This window comes from Tamandua tetradactyla, unplaced genomic scaffold, assembly GCF_023851605.1.
Source record: "Tamandua tetradactyla isolate mTamTet1 unplaced genomic scaffold, mTamTet1.pri scaffold_110_ctg1, whole genome shotgun sequence".
Lineage (NCBI taxonomy): Eukaryota > Metazoa > Chordata > Mammalia > Pilosa > Myrmecophagidae > Tamandua > Tamandua tetradactyla.
The window spans coordinates 353618-368139 of NW_027518263.1; the positions used below are offsets into that span (position 1 = coordinate 353618).

Sequence of the window (14522 nt, forward strand, 5' to 3'; positions counted from 1 at the left end):
GAGTGGGTTCAAGAACTTTGGAAAAAAACATATTATTCACTATAATAAGGTAAGGCTGAATTTCCTTATCATGGCCTTAGAAAGACAGATTAGATGAAGATGATAATGATGTAAATGGTCTAGATGGATGATAGATAGATATAGAAATCATTCTCTGTGACTTTATTGCCACAGAGAATATCACTCTCATGGTCCAAGGGAAGAGTTTTGCCTTCCATTTTGTTTTTTTAAGACAAATTAGCTTGCATAATCTATATTGGAAAAGATGATTAGGTTATTAAAATACATAATGTATTTCTAAATAGTCAGAGTGGACATTCTATACGAGAAGTGTTTCTTAGAACAGTGAAGTGATGGTTAAGGCATCTGTTTAATGAGAGTTTTATTTTTAAAAACTCAAATAGGGTTCTGTTCTGATGCTTAGTCTATTCGGGATGGCACAGGATGAATCAAGCAATCTTAGTGGCCTCCTGATTAACCATTAAGCCACAATCACTTAAACACACAGGATCTTTATTTTCTAAACTTGAAACATCATGGTTCATTGGTTGGGATACAAAGAAAAGGATACCCTTGCTTAACTTTCCAGACTTTATATTTGATATTTATGTAGCTTTAGACTTGAGCACCAGGGAAGAGTGAAAATCATCATCATAATTGGTTTATTATTCTTCAGTTTTGAGTAATTATAGAAGCATCTATAATTTGAGTAATTATAGAGGCAACACCATACTGGGATGGTAGCATTAGCAATGGTTATTTCTTTGAATATAAACAAGAATCTATGATGTTTTAAAAATATATCTCAATTTTATGAATGAACAAACTGATGCTCAGTAAGGATCAGGGGTTTAGTGAATTGTAATGCTTTGGCAGGATTGCACGTACTGCATAATAAAACACTCATTGTCTCAGCCAGTATATTACACAGAATTCTTACAGATAGGAAAAACATTAATTGATTCACAGCATATTTTCTGGTTTCCTAAATCAATCAGTCCTTTAGCAGTTCTGCCCGAATAAACAAAATGGAGGGGTTTCCATATTCACAATCCTGGAGCACAGTTCTGAGGAAAGAAGAATGACCTTTGAAGTTTGTCTGTCTGTGGGATTCCAGGATCTTCTGCTTTATATTCGGGAAGGTTTTTGCAGGGAAATCCATGGGCTGTAATTTCTGCAGTGCTAGAGTCTCTGCTCCCATAATCCTCATGCTGGGAGCCTGTGGCTGGTTTGTTCCATTCTTCAAAAAAATATCAGGCTCTGAGAACTCTTTGCTTTTAATTTAAAATTATAATTTATACTTTTTCATGGATGATCCTGAGACAGATGTGGCTGTGAGTAAATATGTCAGGATAATCTATTGAATTGAATTAAAATGATGTGTGCTTGGGAAACATTTTAATTTCATCTTGCTCAGCTCTTTGCCAAGTGTAATGAACAAATTGGGAGGTAGAGTTTCAAAGCTGTCCAGGATGTGGAGGCCTGGGAGGGCAGAGTGGTAGCCAGGCAACAAATAATGTGAATTGTTCAGGGTGACTTTTCAAGGCCTCCCTGACTCCCTCTAGGCAGCTCCTGAAACTGCTGTAGATTGCCAGCAGGTATGTGTGCGTGTGCCTGACCTCACTGGCTTCTACAGCCCCGCATGGAATTCCATACCATTGGCAAAGGATCAGAGGGCCAGGAAATGGATCAAATGAAGGGAAATGAGAGACTTTCATCTTTCTTATCTTAAAAGACAACTTTTCTTCTTCACCCAAGGGCTCATTTCTTCTAAAATAGCTTTGCCCTATGCTTTGGCACTAACAGTTAAACAAAAATCACAAAGGAAAATGATGAAATGAAGCATCCCAAAGTCAGACTGTGGTTCAAAAAAAGAGATGACTATATATCCCAATGACTTGTTTACATGGAACATTTTTCTACCAAGAAACCCCTAGCTAAAATCTGTGCTTGTCCTTCCTCTGGCCTAAGATGTTTCCACTCCTTCTGAAAAACTGTTTCACCAGCTAATGATAACTCCCTGGGCTGTGAGTGTGACCTGTAGAATAATTTTCCCTTTCCCATGGTGCCCTCTCCATGCATTAAATGTCTCTTAAGAGAACTGGATTATTTTCTCTGGAGCTCCTTACCTCCTGTAGAAAATCTGACCCAACCCATCTTTACTCATTCACCTGTGATCCTTGTTCTCATCTTCTTCATCACTTACAGTGTTCATTTGACTCCAGGCCAGGTGAGAATGAAATGTTCTCAATATCTGGTTCTTCAAGATTCACGGTGGTCCTATTTATACAATGAAGCTGACTACAACAAGGACACAACTTCATCAGCTATCAAGGCCTGCAGGCCCACTGAATTCTCTTTCAGGTGTATACAATTGTATTGACTGATCTCTCAATTATGTATTTTTAGAAATATAGCACTTTACTTACCAGGGGTCATCAATCTAGAAACCAGCCCATCAACCATTGTGTCAACACTGTGAAAGAATCTGATAAAAATACAAAGTTAAAGTTTCCTTGATGACTTTAGCCATAGAGGGAAATGAAGTCTCACTGAAAAACTCCACACAGGTCAAGCACAAAATACTTCTGAAAAGTATGGATAGACTAGAAAAGAAATGGCTCAGTTAATTTAAATAGATAATACTAAAAATGTAAATTTGAAAGTATTTCTGACCTTTTAGTCAAAAGAATAAACCTGGCCTAAATTTGGCTGAAACAATTCTAGCTCAAAATCCTTTCTTTGTAGATTTGAAAATACAGAAGGAGAAGGCTTGAGAACTCCTTGGAAAATGATGAGTAAATGGATCCAGTATCACTTAATTCAACTTAAATGTAAGCTGAGATAATAGAAGTTGATTTACATTTGTCCAAATGAGTCACTGGAGCTCTCTGGAAAAAGAAATAGAGCAGGACAGTTTAAAGAATGTCAGGGGCAATTCTGATTCTTGTAAATGCTCAGTCTCACTGAGTCCTCATAATAACACTGAATAACTCTGTGAGGCAAATATGTTCATCCCACTTTACAGAAGGGGAAATGGAGGTTCTGAGAGGTTATGTAAAATGCCTGTCCTATGGTGCTCATTTAGTAAGTGGCCACATCTGCATGATGCCAGGCCCACCACAATATACTACCTCTTTTTTTTCCTTTTCTTTTTGGCATGGGCAGGCACTGGAAATTGAACCCAGGTCTCCAGCATGGCAGGCAAGAGTTCTGCCACTGAGCCACTGTCACACTGTCCAATGTACTACTTCAAAATGCTCAATTCGTATGTGTCATCAAAGCTCAGAAACAACTCCCACCTCCCATCATCTTCTCTGTGATGTTAAGATCCACTTAGATGGGCCAACTAGTCTCTGTTAGTTGACCCCTCATTGACATTGGCCACCACATTCACACATCTCACTATCCATGGGTTTCTTTATTCCAGCTCATTTGTTCAAGGATCTCATCAAGACTTCCAATGCATTGAACCCACTACTTTCCCCCAATCCATCAGCACCTCCTATCTTCACTCCTCTTACTCAATTATTTCTCAATTCTTTGAATCCCTGGAGTCCTCTCTCTTACTCACCTGGTACTCCCCAACACTGGATGAACAAACTTTCCATATTCTCTATGCCTGTTCCTGAGCAGCTGAAAGTTGTTGGAGACTATCCTCAAAACTGGCAGAGTGTTGTCAGTACAAATCCATGACCATCACTTACAAATGGGACCTCTATTCTACCTAGCATAGTTCCCTCACAATTTTGCGCTCATTCTCTGCAACAGCTAATTCCCTTTTTCTTGCTTCCTTTATTTTCTCTCCTCTACTCCTCCCTTTACCTTTCATTGATAACTTTGCCATGTAATTTGAGGACAATAGAGACAATCATTTGTTGCCTTCCTTGCTTTCCTTAGCCAAATCCAGAAGCCTACTGTTTCTCTTGTCCTTTTCTCACTTCTGATACAAAGAAGACCATTCCTTCATGTCTCTTAAATCCTCTGCTTTGTTGCCTTCACTGTGACTTTTCTCAGTGAGTTATCTCCTTTTCCCCACATCATCAGGCATTCCCATTCAATAAGATCTTTCTCATCAGTATATATTCATCTCCTGAACCATTAGACAGTAGAAATCTTGTCCTGGTCACTACTGCATTTCTAATGCCCAAGATTAGCCATCACACCTTGCTATGAAAAATGTGGTCCCCAAGACATCAGCTCATTAGGGAGCTTGTCAGAAAGGCAGAAACTCAGTCCCCACCCAGGCCTCGGGAATCAGAATCTGCAGTTTAACAAGATGCACAGGCCATTTGTGGGCACATTAAAGTTGGAAAAGCACTGGCCTAGACCCAGTAGGTACACAGTATATGTCCGTAAAATGAATGAATGAATTCCTAAGAGTCTCTAATAGTGAACAATCAATCCAATCTATGAACTTCTGGAGAGCACAGTGCTTTCTATCTCCATTGGCACCTTTGCTGCCAAACTTCTTGAAAGTTTAGAAACATTATTAACATCTCACCCCTCCTTAAGGATTCATTTCTTAATCCTCCTTTTTTGTTTCCATCCCTGGCTTAAGCTACTTAACCACCCTGGCTTAACTGCTTAATCACCCTAGCTTGACCCCTCTTGTCAATCAAGTTTAAAGGGATACAATGGTCCCTTTACTTATATCTTTGCCTCTTTGCCCTGTTATGACCCATTTTCCAAAGAGAGCCCAACATATTCTCTGGGAAAAGATGCTCAGACCGTGATGTACCTCTCTGGAAGTGTATTCAGGGCCTCCCCATCACACCTGTAGACATTGACCATGGGGGTTCATACCTCCTCAACCTCATGCATCAGGTCTGCTTCCTCATCCTCCTTTCTGGAGCCATTTTGGCTACTATTCTGCTGTACTCAACTCCTTGTCTGAGTCTCTCTTGGCTCTGGCACCCTCACATCTCCCCTGAACTCTGTCTCCTATGCCCTCTGGAACCACTACATTTGCATGATGCTCTTTCTTGTTTTTCAGCCTTAGAAAAAAATGATTTACTTCTCCAAAGTGACCTGTCTCCAGACTGCACATCTAAGTAGGCCTTTCCCACCTGACCCCCTGAATATGTCTATGCTAACCGTCATCATGATACAGTTGTTATTAGATATGCGCATCTGTACAGTTCTTTATTGTCTAGTGACCTCACCAAAACAAAAGCCCCTTAAAGGTAAAGCCAGTGGCTCTGCTCAACTCGTGTCTTATTCTTAGGGCCTAGCAGTCTGTGTGGGACTTAGATAGATGCCTAATAAATACCTGTTAAATGAATGGGTGGATTTACAATGGTAATGATAGTTTGCAGTTTTTATAACATCCACGAATGCAACAGGTGTCTTTTAATGCTTTTGCATGCTATCCTTTGCTTAGGACCATAAGAATCCTGAAGGCAAGTATCATTTCTTATGATGGCTTTGTTGCTGTTTTATATTGTTCTTGCCTCTCTCCACTTGGGAAACAAAGTTATCTTCCTACATACCCTTTGGATCTACAGTGTGACTTGGAAGCTGGGAAGAAGCTGGGTCAATCATTGTCTTCAGAGAACTTCCTCTTCCTTTCTGCCTACCCTTTCTTCCCTTAATTGTGTTTAACTAACCCTACACTTTACCTTCTGTTACCAACATAGGAATTCTCCTCTTCCCAACCACAGCAGTGTGGTTTAATCCCTCTCTTGGACTTCTAAGCGATTTCCACTTTGCTGATCCATCTTTCCACATGCATCACTCCCTTCATTTTCCTTCATTGTTTCAGAGGCTATGTTCAGAAGTGCTTCCAGCCAGAGCATCCCATGGGCTGTGAGGTGTGTAGAGTTGTCTCTGTATTCAGGCAGCGCCCTCACTGCTCTCATGGGAATGGAAGTTCCCCTTGCCTGCTTCAGGACACAATGAGCACTTTTCTGATGGACTCATATATCACCAGTCATGGCTGAAACCATAGCACATCATCATCTGTGAGCTGATTTTCTGCTTCAAATGACACCATTTTCAGGATGCACCACACCTTCCTTGGTTTTGTTTCAAGTACTCTATTTCCTTCAAAGCACTTACCCTAAGGTATCTGTCTAAGTTTTCTGTGGATATGCATCTCACCACCTCCACCCCAACATACACACAAACATGTAAATTATATGTGTGCACATGCACACACATGCAAACACACATAAAAACACAGAGAAACACACATACATACGCATACATATACATGTGCACACACATTCATACACATTCACACACAAATACACACATAAACACACACGCATGTGCACATACATACTTCCCCCGTGTATTGTCACTCCCCACTCAAGCTAGTGTTGGTGAAGTGCCACCTTCCAATTATGCATCATCAGCAAAAGAGTGCACATGTGGTGTAGTCGATTCTCTTGCTCTGATGAAACATTTTGTACTAGACCCTCTCTGAGAATCTTTCAGCCCTACCACTATTCTGCAGAGGCTCTCTGAAATGTATGTTCTAAACCAATACTTTATCAGAACAAATTAGCTCTAGTAGAGTTATTGTTTGTGTTGAATTTCCAACTATCTGAATCATAAAATATTCACTTATGTAATGCAGGGTGCTTGTTGATGCTTTAAAGTTGGCTGTATTTGCAACTCAGGAAATAACTGAGTAGTTAAAGCCTCCCAGGAGAACAGCTTTGTGCAATTTAGAATACTTTGGGAATTGGTCTAAAAGTATTTCATTTTGGCTTACCTTTTCTCCTTTTCTTTTAAAAATACATTTCTTACTGGTCTCAGAATTTTCTAAAGATCTTCTTCCTCCCATTTTTCTAACTGTCATTATTAACATATTTTGATACATAGTAGTACTTTTCTTAACTGAAATTGAATTAACTCTCAATTTATGTAAAAGGGAAATGATAAAAAAAGGAAAAAAATAAGTTAATATGAGGGGTGCATTAGAAAAGGATATTCTAAGAAACACATTGTGAGGCTTTCCCACTCAACCCAACCATGTCTACCAGCACTCCCTAAGTTGAGGGCTCAATGGGTAGCCACTTCAAGGAAAGGGCAGAGTGTGGGGAAATGAAAGATTCTCCTGGATTCTCAAGGATAAAACTTTTATTTTATTTTTATAAACATATATAAACGCCATAAGTATATACCCTGGTAAGACTCTAAATTCTAAAATGACAAATTATGCACATATATAACCAATGAAATCTAAATTAACATTACTTCAATGGAACAGATGATGTTTTATTGAAGTTACATTTCAAGCTGCAATGTGATTATTTGGCCTTGATTGCTGGAAGACAATTATATTGCTATGGGATGACTAAATTTTCCTTACACATCAGTTTATTCCAACTCTTGCAAACCTTCCTTCCTGCAGCATATCCCGGCATCATTCAGCCTTCATTGGCAGGAATGCCTGGTAAATCTACCTCTGTGTTTTTCTCTTTAGCTTGAGACAATGAAAGAAATATCTTTAGATGCCAATGTGACAATAAATGCAGATGCAAATCTGAACATCTTTAGAGAAGGGTCCCTCCTTATGCAGTGGTCATATGCAGAAAATGATATGCTATGACCTCCTTATACAGTGGTCATATCCAGAATATGTGCATATTCTAATTTTCCAGATTGTTATGGAAATGAAAACACTTATTTTAAATATACATGTAGAGAAGCCTTAGACTCTGAATATGCATTTTTTTTGTTGTGTATATGTGTGTGTGTGTACATCAGAGGTGCTCGTGGTCGAGTGTATAATGACCAGTGGGGCTCCTGTCTCTGTAGTATTTATAGCTACAGAGACAGGCGCCCCACTGGTCATTATACACTCTATAAATACACAGTATTTATAGCTACAAATAATTACTTACATATTTAATTTAACTAATGTATCTTCTATGAAGAGGCCAATATCTTTGATATTAACATTATACTACAGAGACAATGGAAGTTGAGAATAAGTCTGTATTAGAAATTAAACTATATTTGCCACTGTCTACTCATTAAGGCAGAGAAGTATGTCACATATTTCAGGTATTTTCTCAGCATTAAAGGTAGAAATATAAAGAAATATTCTAGCTAACTCTCAGTTTCCCCAAGTTTTAATGACTGATTCTTTGAACTCACATATTATTGTTATGGATAGACGAGGCTGGCTGAAAGGACTTGCTGTCTTGCTAACCAGATTATTGAAATGTGTCTTCTGAGATCTGTGTATATATGTGGTATGTAACTTTTACTTTTTGGTTAATTTAATTATGACTTTCAGACATGTATTCAGATTTAGAGGCATAAAAACTTCAGCACTTAGCATGCAGGCCACAGAAGACATTTCCTGACCACTGTGTGTAAAACATGCCCCCAGTTCCCAGGTCACTCTCCTTTCATTACCATGTTTTATTTGTCACCACTCTTACTATCTAAAACTAATATATGCACTTATATATTTCCTTTGTCTCCCAATAGATATACCTTCATGAGATGTAAGCTTCGTCTGGCCTTTCCCTGTTTTCTCAGCACCAACAAATTTGTCCTGAATACATTAGGTACTCATATAAATATCTGTTGAATGAATGAATGAAATACCATTACACTTGTGTTCTTTTGCATTTGCAAAAGCAAACAATAAAAATAAAGAACATAAAAAAACATAAAGCTGGCCAACTTCACATATCAGGAAGAATGTATTATTTTGATTTTGATTAAATTTCCAATCTGTCTCTTGTATGGTTTCCTTATGACAGTGGTTCTCAAAGTGAGGTCCCTAGACAGCAATGTTGGCATCACCTGAGAGTTTGTTAGCTATGTAATTCTCAGGCCCCACCCCAGATCTGTTAAAACCAAAGCTCTTGGGGTGGGGGGGATGGGCACAGCAATCTGTATTTTAAAAACCTTTCTAGATGGGTAAGATGACCATTTAAGTTTGGAAAACCACTGCTTTAAGGCATGGATTTTTCCAAACTTTCCTCCCCACCCCCCAGTAAACAAAACAACCCTGTATCTTATTCCCACCTTCCACATTCAGTGGTGTTCCAATTGGATACTTTGTCTTAACTGATCTTACCAGATGCCTGACCTTCAATGTCTTTCCTGATTTTTACCTCCTCTTCCTCTCCTCATACCAGACAGTGGAAGGATGTGCAAAATTCACTTTGAAATATCTTTCCTTTCTCTGAAACTATTTTACTACTTATAAATAAAAGGAATAAATGCCATAAATTTAAGATAAACTGACTGATAACACCTACTGGCCTTATTACTTAGATTCTCAAGCCATAGCACTTCCTTTTTAAGAATGGAAGGGTCACAGCCATTACATACAGGAGCTCTGGGCTGGGCTACCTGAATTTGAGCTGGGCTCTGCATTAATACATACCAACTCTGAGCTTCAAGAAAGTTACTGAAACTCTCTGTGTCTCAGTTTTCTCTTCTGCAAAATGTAGATGATAATGGAACATATCTCAAAGGGGAGTTATGAGGATTAATGATTTCATATATATAAAGATCTTGCAACTGGGCCTGGAACATAAGAAGAACTATATAATTTCAGACACTACTTGCAATGCGTTCTATTTTATCAAAGACTAAAAGGTAAGGTTTCCTTAGAAATGTAAGAATTGTAAATGTCTGAAAGAGTTTTTAAGAGATCAGAAAATTGTTACTAACATTTCTCAATTTCCCATTTGGATTTTCCTTATTTAAGGTAAGAAACCCTCCCCCATTCATTCCTTGTTAATGGGAGGCCCAGCCTTTTCAATAAACAACAGGGAAGGAACCAAGGTTTGGAAAAACACTTAAGCATGCTTTCAAATCTTTCCCAAGTTCTTTTTTTTCCCCTGCTGTTCAGAAGACAGTGGAAGAGCCCCAAGACAATAGAAGGGAGCAAGAAACCATGAAACTGTCCTTTCTTGTGAAATACCTTGTCAGGATGAGGAAAACAATTTCTCTAGGCCAACACCATGGTTCCACTAAGTTTCTTTATCATTAGTAAATTGTAGGAACTGTCAAGAATTTGTGAACCATCTCTCTCTGCCCCTTTCAGAGGGATAGCTTTTCTCCAGCTACCCCTCTCTACGGGGGTTAAAGAGGGGTCCAATCATCATGCTGGCTTAAAAGCAGGTTACTTGGGATATGTGTACACTAGAAGGACACAAGACTTTCCAGGAGATGGGTGCAAGGGCTCTGAGAATGGGATCAGGCTCTAGTGGAAAAAACGATATTTGAGCCCAGAAGTGTAGATTTCAATTGAAATGCTTCAAGGTCAGTTGTTACTGGACCCTATAGAAATTAGAACGTTTTTCTGCCAGCCAGTGATAATTTTAAGGGCATACATTTTGAGACACTCAAATTTCCTAAAATTGACCTGCTTGAGAAAGTGCCTGAAATTAAATTGTAACCTGATTCTGCTTTCTTACTGCTTCCACTTTACAAAAAAAAAAAAAGGAAAATCCACACCTTCAGGAATACCCAGGAGACAGTGAGTTTGCTGAAGAGACAATTACCTTTATTATCTTTGTCACTTCAATCAACATGATGTTATCAAACAGAGTATTGTCCTTAAGGGAGAAAACCACAAAAGTAATGTAGAGAAATGCTGAAATCAATGGTATATTATTGCATCAGTAATAAATCCATGGCAAAGCCAAGGCTTTTACTATCTTACAATTAGAACTCACAAGTAAGAGACTTTTTTTTTCTAACAGAGAGTAGTATGAGTTGGTATATTAAAATAAACAGTATTGAGATTTTTTCCATCTTTTTGAGTACAGTGAGTTAAGCAAGGTGCTCCGAAGTGAAAGAGTAACATATCTTTCATGGTCATTTGATAAGGCCTGGTAAAATGTTAAGGCATACTTTCTAGATATTGATAAATTGAATGCTGGGTTACAAACCCCTTTGCAAGTCAGATATTTTCCAGTTCTTTGCTTTTGACAAAGTTGAAGGTGGAACTAATTGAATTGTCAGCTGTGAGATCATTAAAATAATTTTTGAAGATATACTGCCATGTGAGTTTTGGCATGTATCTTGGAAAAGATTCAAGGAATTGAGTGATACTGCTTTACAAAATTTTCATTTAATCTCTTTGCTTATTTGGGCAAGTTTCCTCTAAAAGTGAAAATAGGGATATAATTCATCCTGAACACTATCTTATTCTAGCAGTAAATGATATTTATCTATGGTATAGTGATGAGAAAAATGACTCATCCATCTTATTAAGAGCGAGATTTCCCATAAAAGTTTACTTTTTATGTTTAATTATCACTTAACAAAATGTGAAATATATTTATGTCATTTTATCAGTTTTAGGCTTGTAATGATAACTCAGCTGAAAAGAATATATTATTATATAGAACTTTATGATCACAGAACATAAAATAAATTTGCATTCAATACCTAAACATATTTTGCTGCCAAGAAATATGATGGGTGATCAATAAAAGATCTTGAAGGATAAAATGTTATTTTGGGATAAAATCCTGCAGAGGGCAAATAACAGAAATATGAGTTCAAGTTAAACAAACAAACAATGTATATTTATGACTTTTAAAGAAGAGCTTGTTCATGGATTTTTAAAATAGATAATCAAGAGTGTCTAATCACTATGGTATTTACATTTTATTGAATCTATATAAAGGAATACTGTGACAATTTTATTTTAAAATGTGAATATTTTCTGCAGGCTGAAACTGCATCATTGACATCTATAATTTAAATTAAAATTTTTATGTCAACTTAAAAATGTGCAATGATGTACGTAATTGTCCACAGTGTAAGCAAGAATGTTTGTTTGCCCTTAGCCAACCAGGTTGGTGAGGTTCCAGGGACCAGAAGACCCCCTTCACTTTGGGAAAATTCACCATCCATTCCAAGGCATACTGATGCTTGGGATTCTACCACTAGAACTTCATTTTTTGGAGTTGTTCAAAGAGGGGCTTGATCTTTATGAAAGCACAGTTGTCATCAGAAAGTGCTGCACAATAACCCTGATAATTCAGTTAGAACTGAGAATGAATGAATGAACTTATCATAATCTTTTCCTAAGAATTGATTTTGAAAGTGGGGAGTAGGGAGAGTACCTTTCAGAGGAGGAGTGAAAAGTTGTCATAAAAGGAAGGAAAAGCCAGGGTCTCAGGATGTGGAGGAAACAACGTGAGATTGAGTTTTCCTTCTATCAGTGACAAAGCTTGTGACACTGGGAAAAATCATTTGATGATACCTAAATTATTAGGTCCAAGTAGTGACTGCAGTTGGGCCCTAGAAACTCACTTCACTCATCCTAGACTTATCTAGAAATATATGCAGTATATATTTTTAACAACAGATTTACTATGCACCTTGGTTTCATCTTTGGAGTCCCTTTTAGGCAATGAATGAGCTCAAGACTACTTCTTCGGAAGGTTGTCTCTGTCTATTAAAACTGTTTTAGGGAGGGCAAGAACTATGTGCATCTGGGAAAAAAGGCTTAAAGGGAAAAAGAAAATGGACTGTGATATATTAATATCCCATAAGTGTTATGTAGCTGTTAAATGTAAATTAAGAGATATAGCAATATAAATTTGAAGGAAGTTCCACCAAGTATTCTGAAATAAGAATATTAAGATGCTATCTTTGTACCTGTTCTGCAAATCTGAAATTATTCCCAAAGAAAAAAGTTTATTTGAAAAGTTCAGCACACTTTCTGGAAGAAGTTGTGTTTATCCTAGTAGATATACTTAGTTTCCAGTGAAGTTGGGGGTGTTCTTGGGGGAGAAGGGGTTATGAATCCTGCATGCACTACATTATCCAGGGGTTCCTCTGACCTTTTGCATTAATCTTATAGCTAATGCCCTAAAGCAAGTTGGGGTAGCAGACATAAATTATTTATTTAAAAAAAATAAAGAGCCATGATAAAGATCAAGCCTGTTCATATGCATACATGTGTATATGCATGTGTGTGTACAGTATCTAGAGTTATTAAGTATTTGGAAATATAGTACAGAAGAACTACAGGGTGATGAGAACAGGCTACCTGGCCAGGGGTATGAAGCAGATGCAGAACTTGGGTAATGCAAAGAATGGTGATAGTGAGGAGAAGGCAAAGGAAAGAAGGAAGGAAGGGGGGATTGAGGGGGTTAGGAGGGAGGGAAGGGGTAAGGAGGGAGGGAGGGGGTAAGGAGGGAGGGAGGGAGGAAGGAAAGAAAGAAGGAAGGAGGGAAGGAATATTCAGCATCTATGATAAAGTCTCGATTGTGCAAATTGTAGTAAATACGTGTACATATGACTCAAGAACTTACAAATGCAGACAGAATTGAATCTTTAACTACAGGTTTACAAGGATGTCCATGGTTAAGTAGGGAAAAAAAGTTGTATAGAAATATTGGAGTTTGATTTTTTCCCAGGTAAAACCAAATCAACAAAAGCTTTGTTTATGGGAATATGTATTTGTAGGGAGTAAGATATGGATTGAGAAGTAACAGGCTACTCCCAAGCCAGTGACCTCTGTGCAGGGAGTTGGGTGTAGAAGGAAGGATGAGCTTAGCCTTTGTATACCATTGGATTGTATCTCATCTGACAATGCTTATTTTTACTTTTGTAATTTGAAAAACAGAAAATAAAGTAACTTTAGAAAACTCTTCCTGCCATCTTGTGAAAACATCTAATGGACCCCACTCATATCCCACATCAGCACGGCCCACACCTGCTGAATAGCACCTGCAGAATAACACCTGAATAGGTCATCGTAGACCTCTGTAATGGGAGATTAGGACTGTTTCTGTTCCTTCATCCCTGGGAAGACCACCTGGCTACCTGTGACTTTCCCCTTGGAACAGGAACTGGTGCTCTGGTGTATGTTCCACCATCAGACCCTTGACCTCTCAGGCCAAATCAAGTGGTCACTTGGTCAACATGTCTACCCCTTGGAAGTGTCTCCTGTGCCCTTGTCTCTCCTGAGCCCTGTCAGATGTGTCTCTGTTGTTTGAGGAGGTGGTAAGTTCTGGCAGTTCTTCTCACCAAGGGTCTGCAGTTCACTTCCTCTTTAGGAGGCTCACCTCCCCTCTCTGCTGGTCCTACTGAGGCAAGTCAGATCAATTGTGATCTCACATGCTCTATGCCATCACCAGAACTCAGTTCCCCATGCCTCACTGAAGACCGGGTGGGGACACTGGGTTTAAATGTAAGCCCTTATTGGATTTATTTTCCTCAAGTTTCTTTTCCCATATTCTATGTTCCTGGGCTCATGTGCAAATGTTCTTTATGAATGGAGGTCACCATGGTTTGTGTGTGTAGGCTCGATAACCTATCAGTTGTACACAACAAGAAGCCAATTCCATTTGTGTTTATTGTGGGGAGTGGAGAGAGAAGGTAGAGGGGTGGGGCATGGATTAGAGCTTTACCTTGATAATCAAAGTGATGTCAGCCACACAGTGCTCTCTTAACAGGAGTAGGAAAAGAGCATATGAGTGAGGATGAGGCTTTGCTGACATTTTGCTTCTTCCCTCTCCTGAAATATTAAGAAATACCCATGATATCCTCAGAAACCATTCTCTTTCTGAGGG

The 14522-nt window shown here is 38.4% G+C and overlaps 2 protein-coding genes across 27 annotated transcripts in view; one reads left to right on the top strand and one right to left on the bottom strand.

The window, feature by feature from the left end:
• LOC143673080 (putative calcium-binding mitochondrial carrier K02F3.2) overlaps positions 1–14522 on the bottom strand; it is a 151308-nt gene that overhangs the window by 56680 nt on the left and 80106 nt on the right. For 2 of the 20 annotated variants that reach the window (XR_013170180.1, XR_013170173.1), the window contains one exon: positions 8458–8547. The exons of 14 other annotated variants lie outside the window; for them this stretch is intronic. Coding sequence is in view for 2 of the 6 variants with exons in the window: in XM_077147446.1 (XP_077003561.1) it covers positions 9403–9504 (102 nt within the window). In the remaining 4 variants the exon portion in view is untranslated. 4 more of the 20 variants (XR_013170170.1, XR_013170168.1, XM_077147453.1 and 1 more) reach the window with 4 other exon arrangements.
• The window catches only part of LOC143673081 (neuronal growth regulator 1-like), a 53662-nt gene continuing 53202 nt past the window's right edge, over positions 14063–14522 (top strand). For 5 of the 7 annotated variants that reach the window (XR_013170182.1, XR_013170186.1, XR_013170183.1 and 2 more), the window contains exon 1: positions 14084–14140. Coding sequence is in view for 2 of the 7 variants with exons in the window: in XM_077147456.1 (XP_077003571.1) it covers positions 14190–14245 (56 nt within the window). In the remaining 5 variants the exon portion in view is untranslated. Of the gene's footprint in view, positions 14246–14522 lie in introns of all 7 variants that reach the window. The other 2 variants (XM_077147456.1, XM_077147455.1) reach the window with 2 other exon arrangements.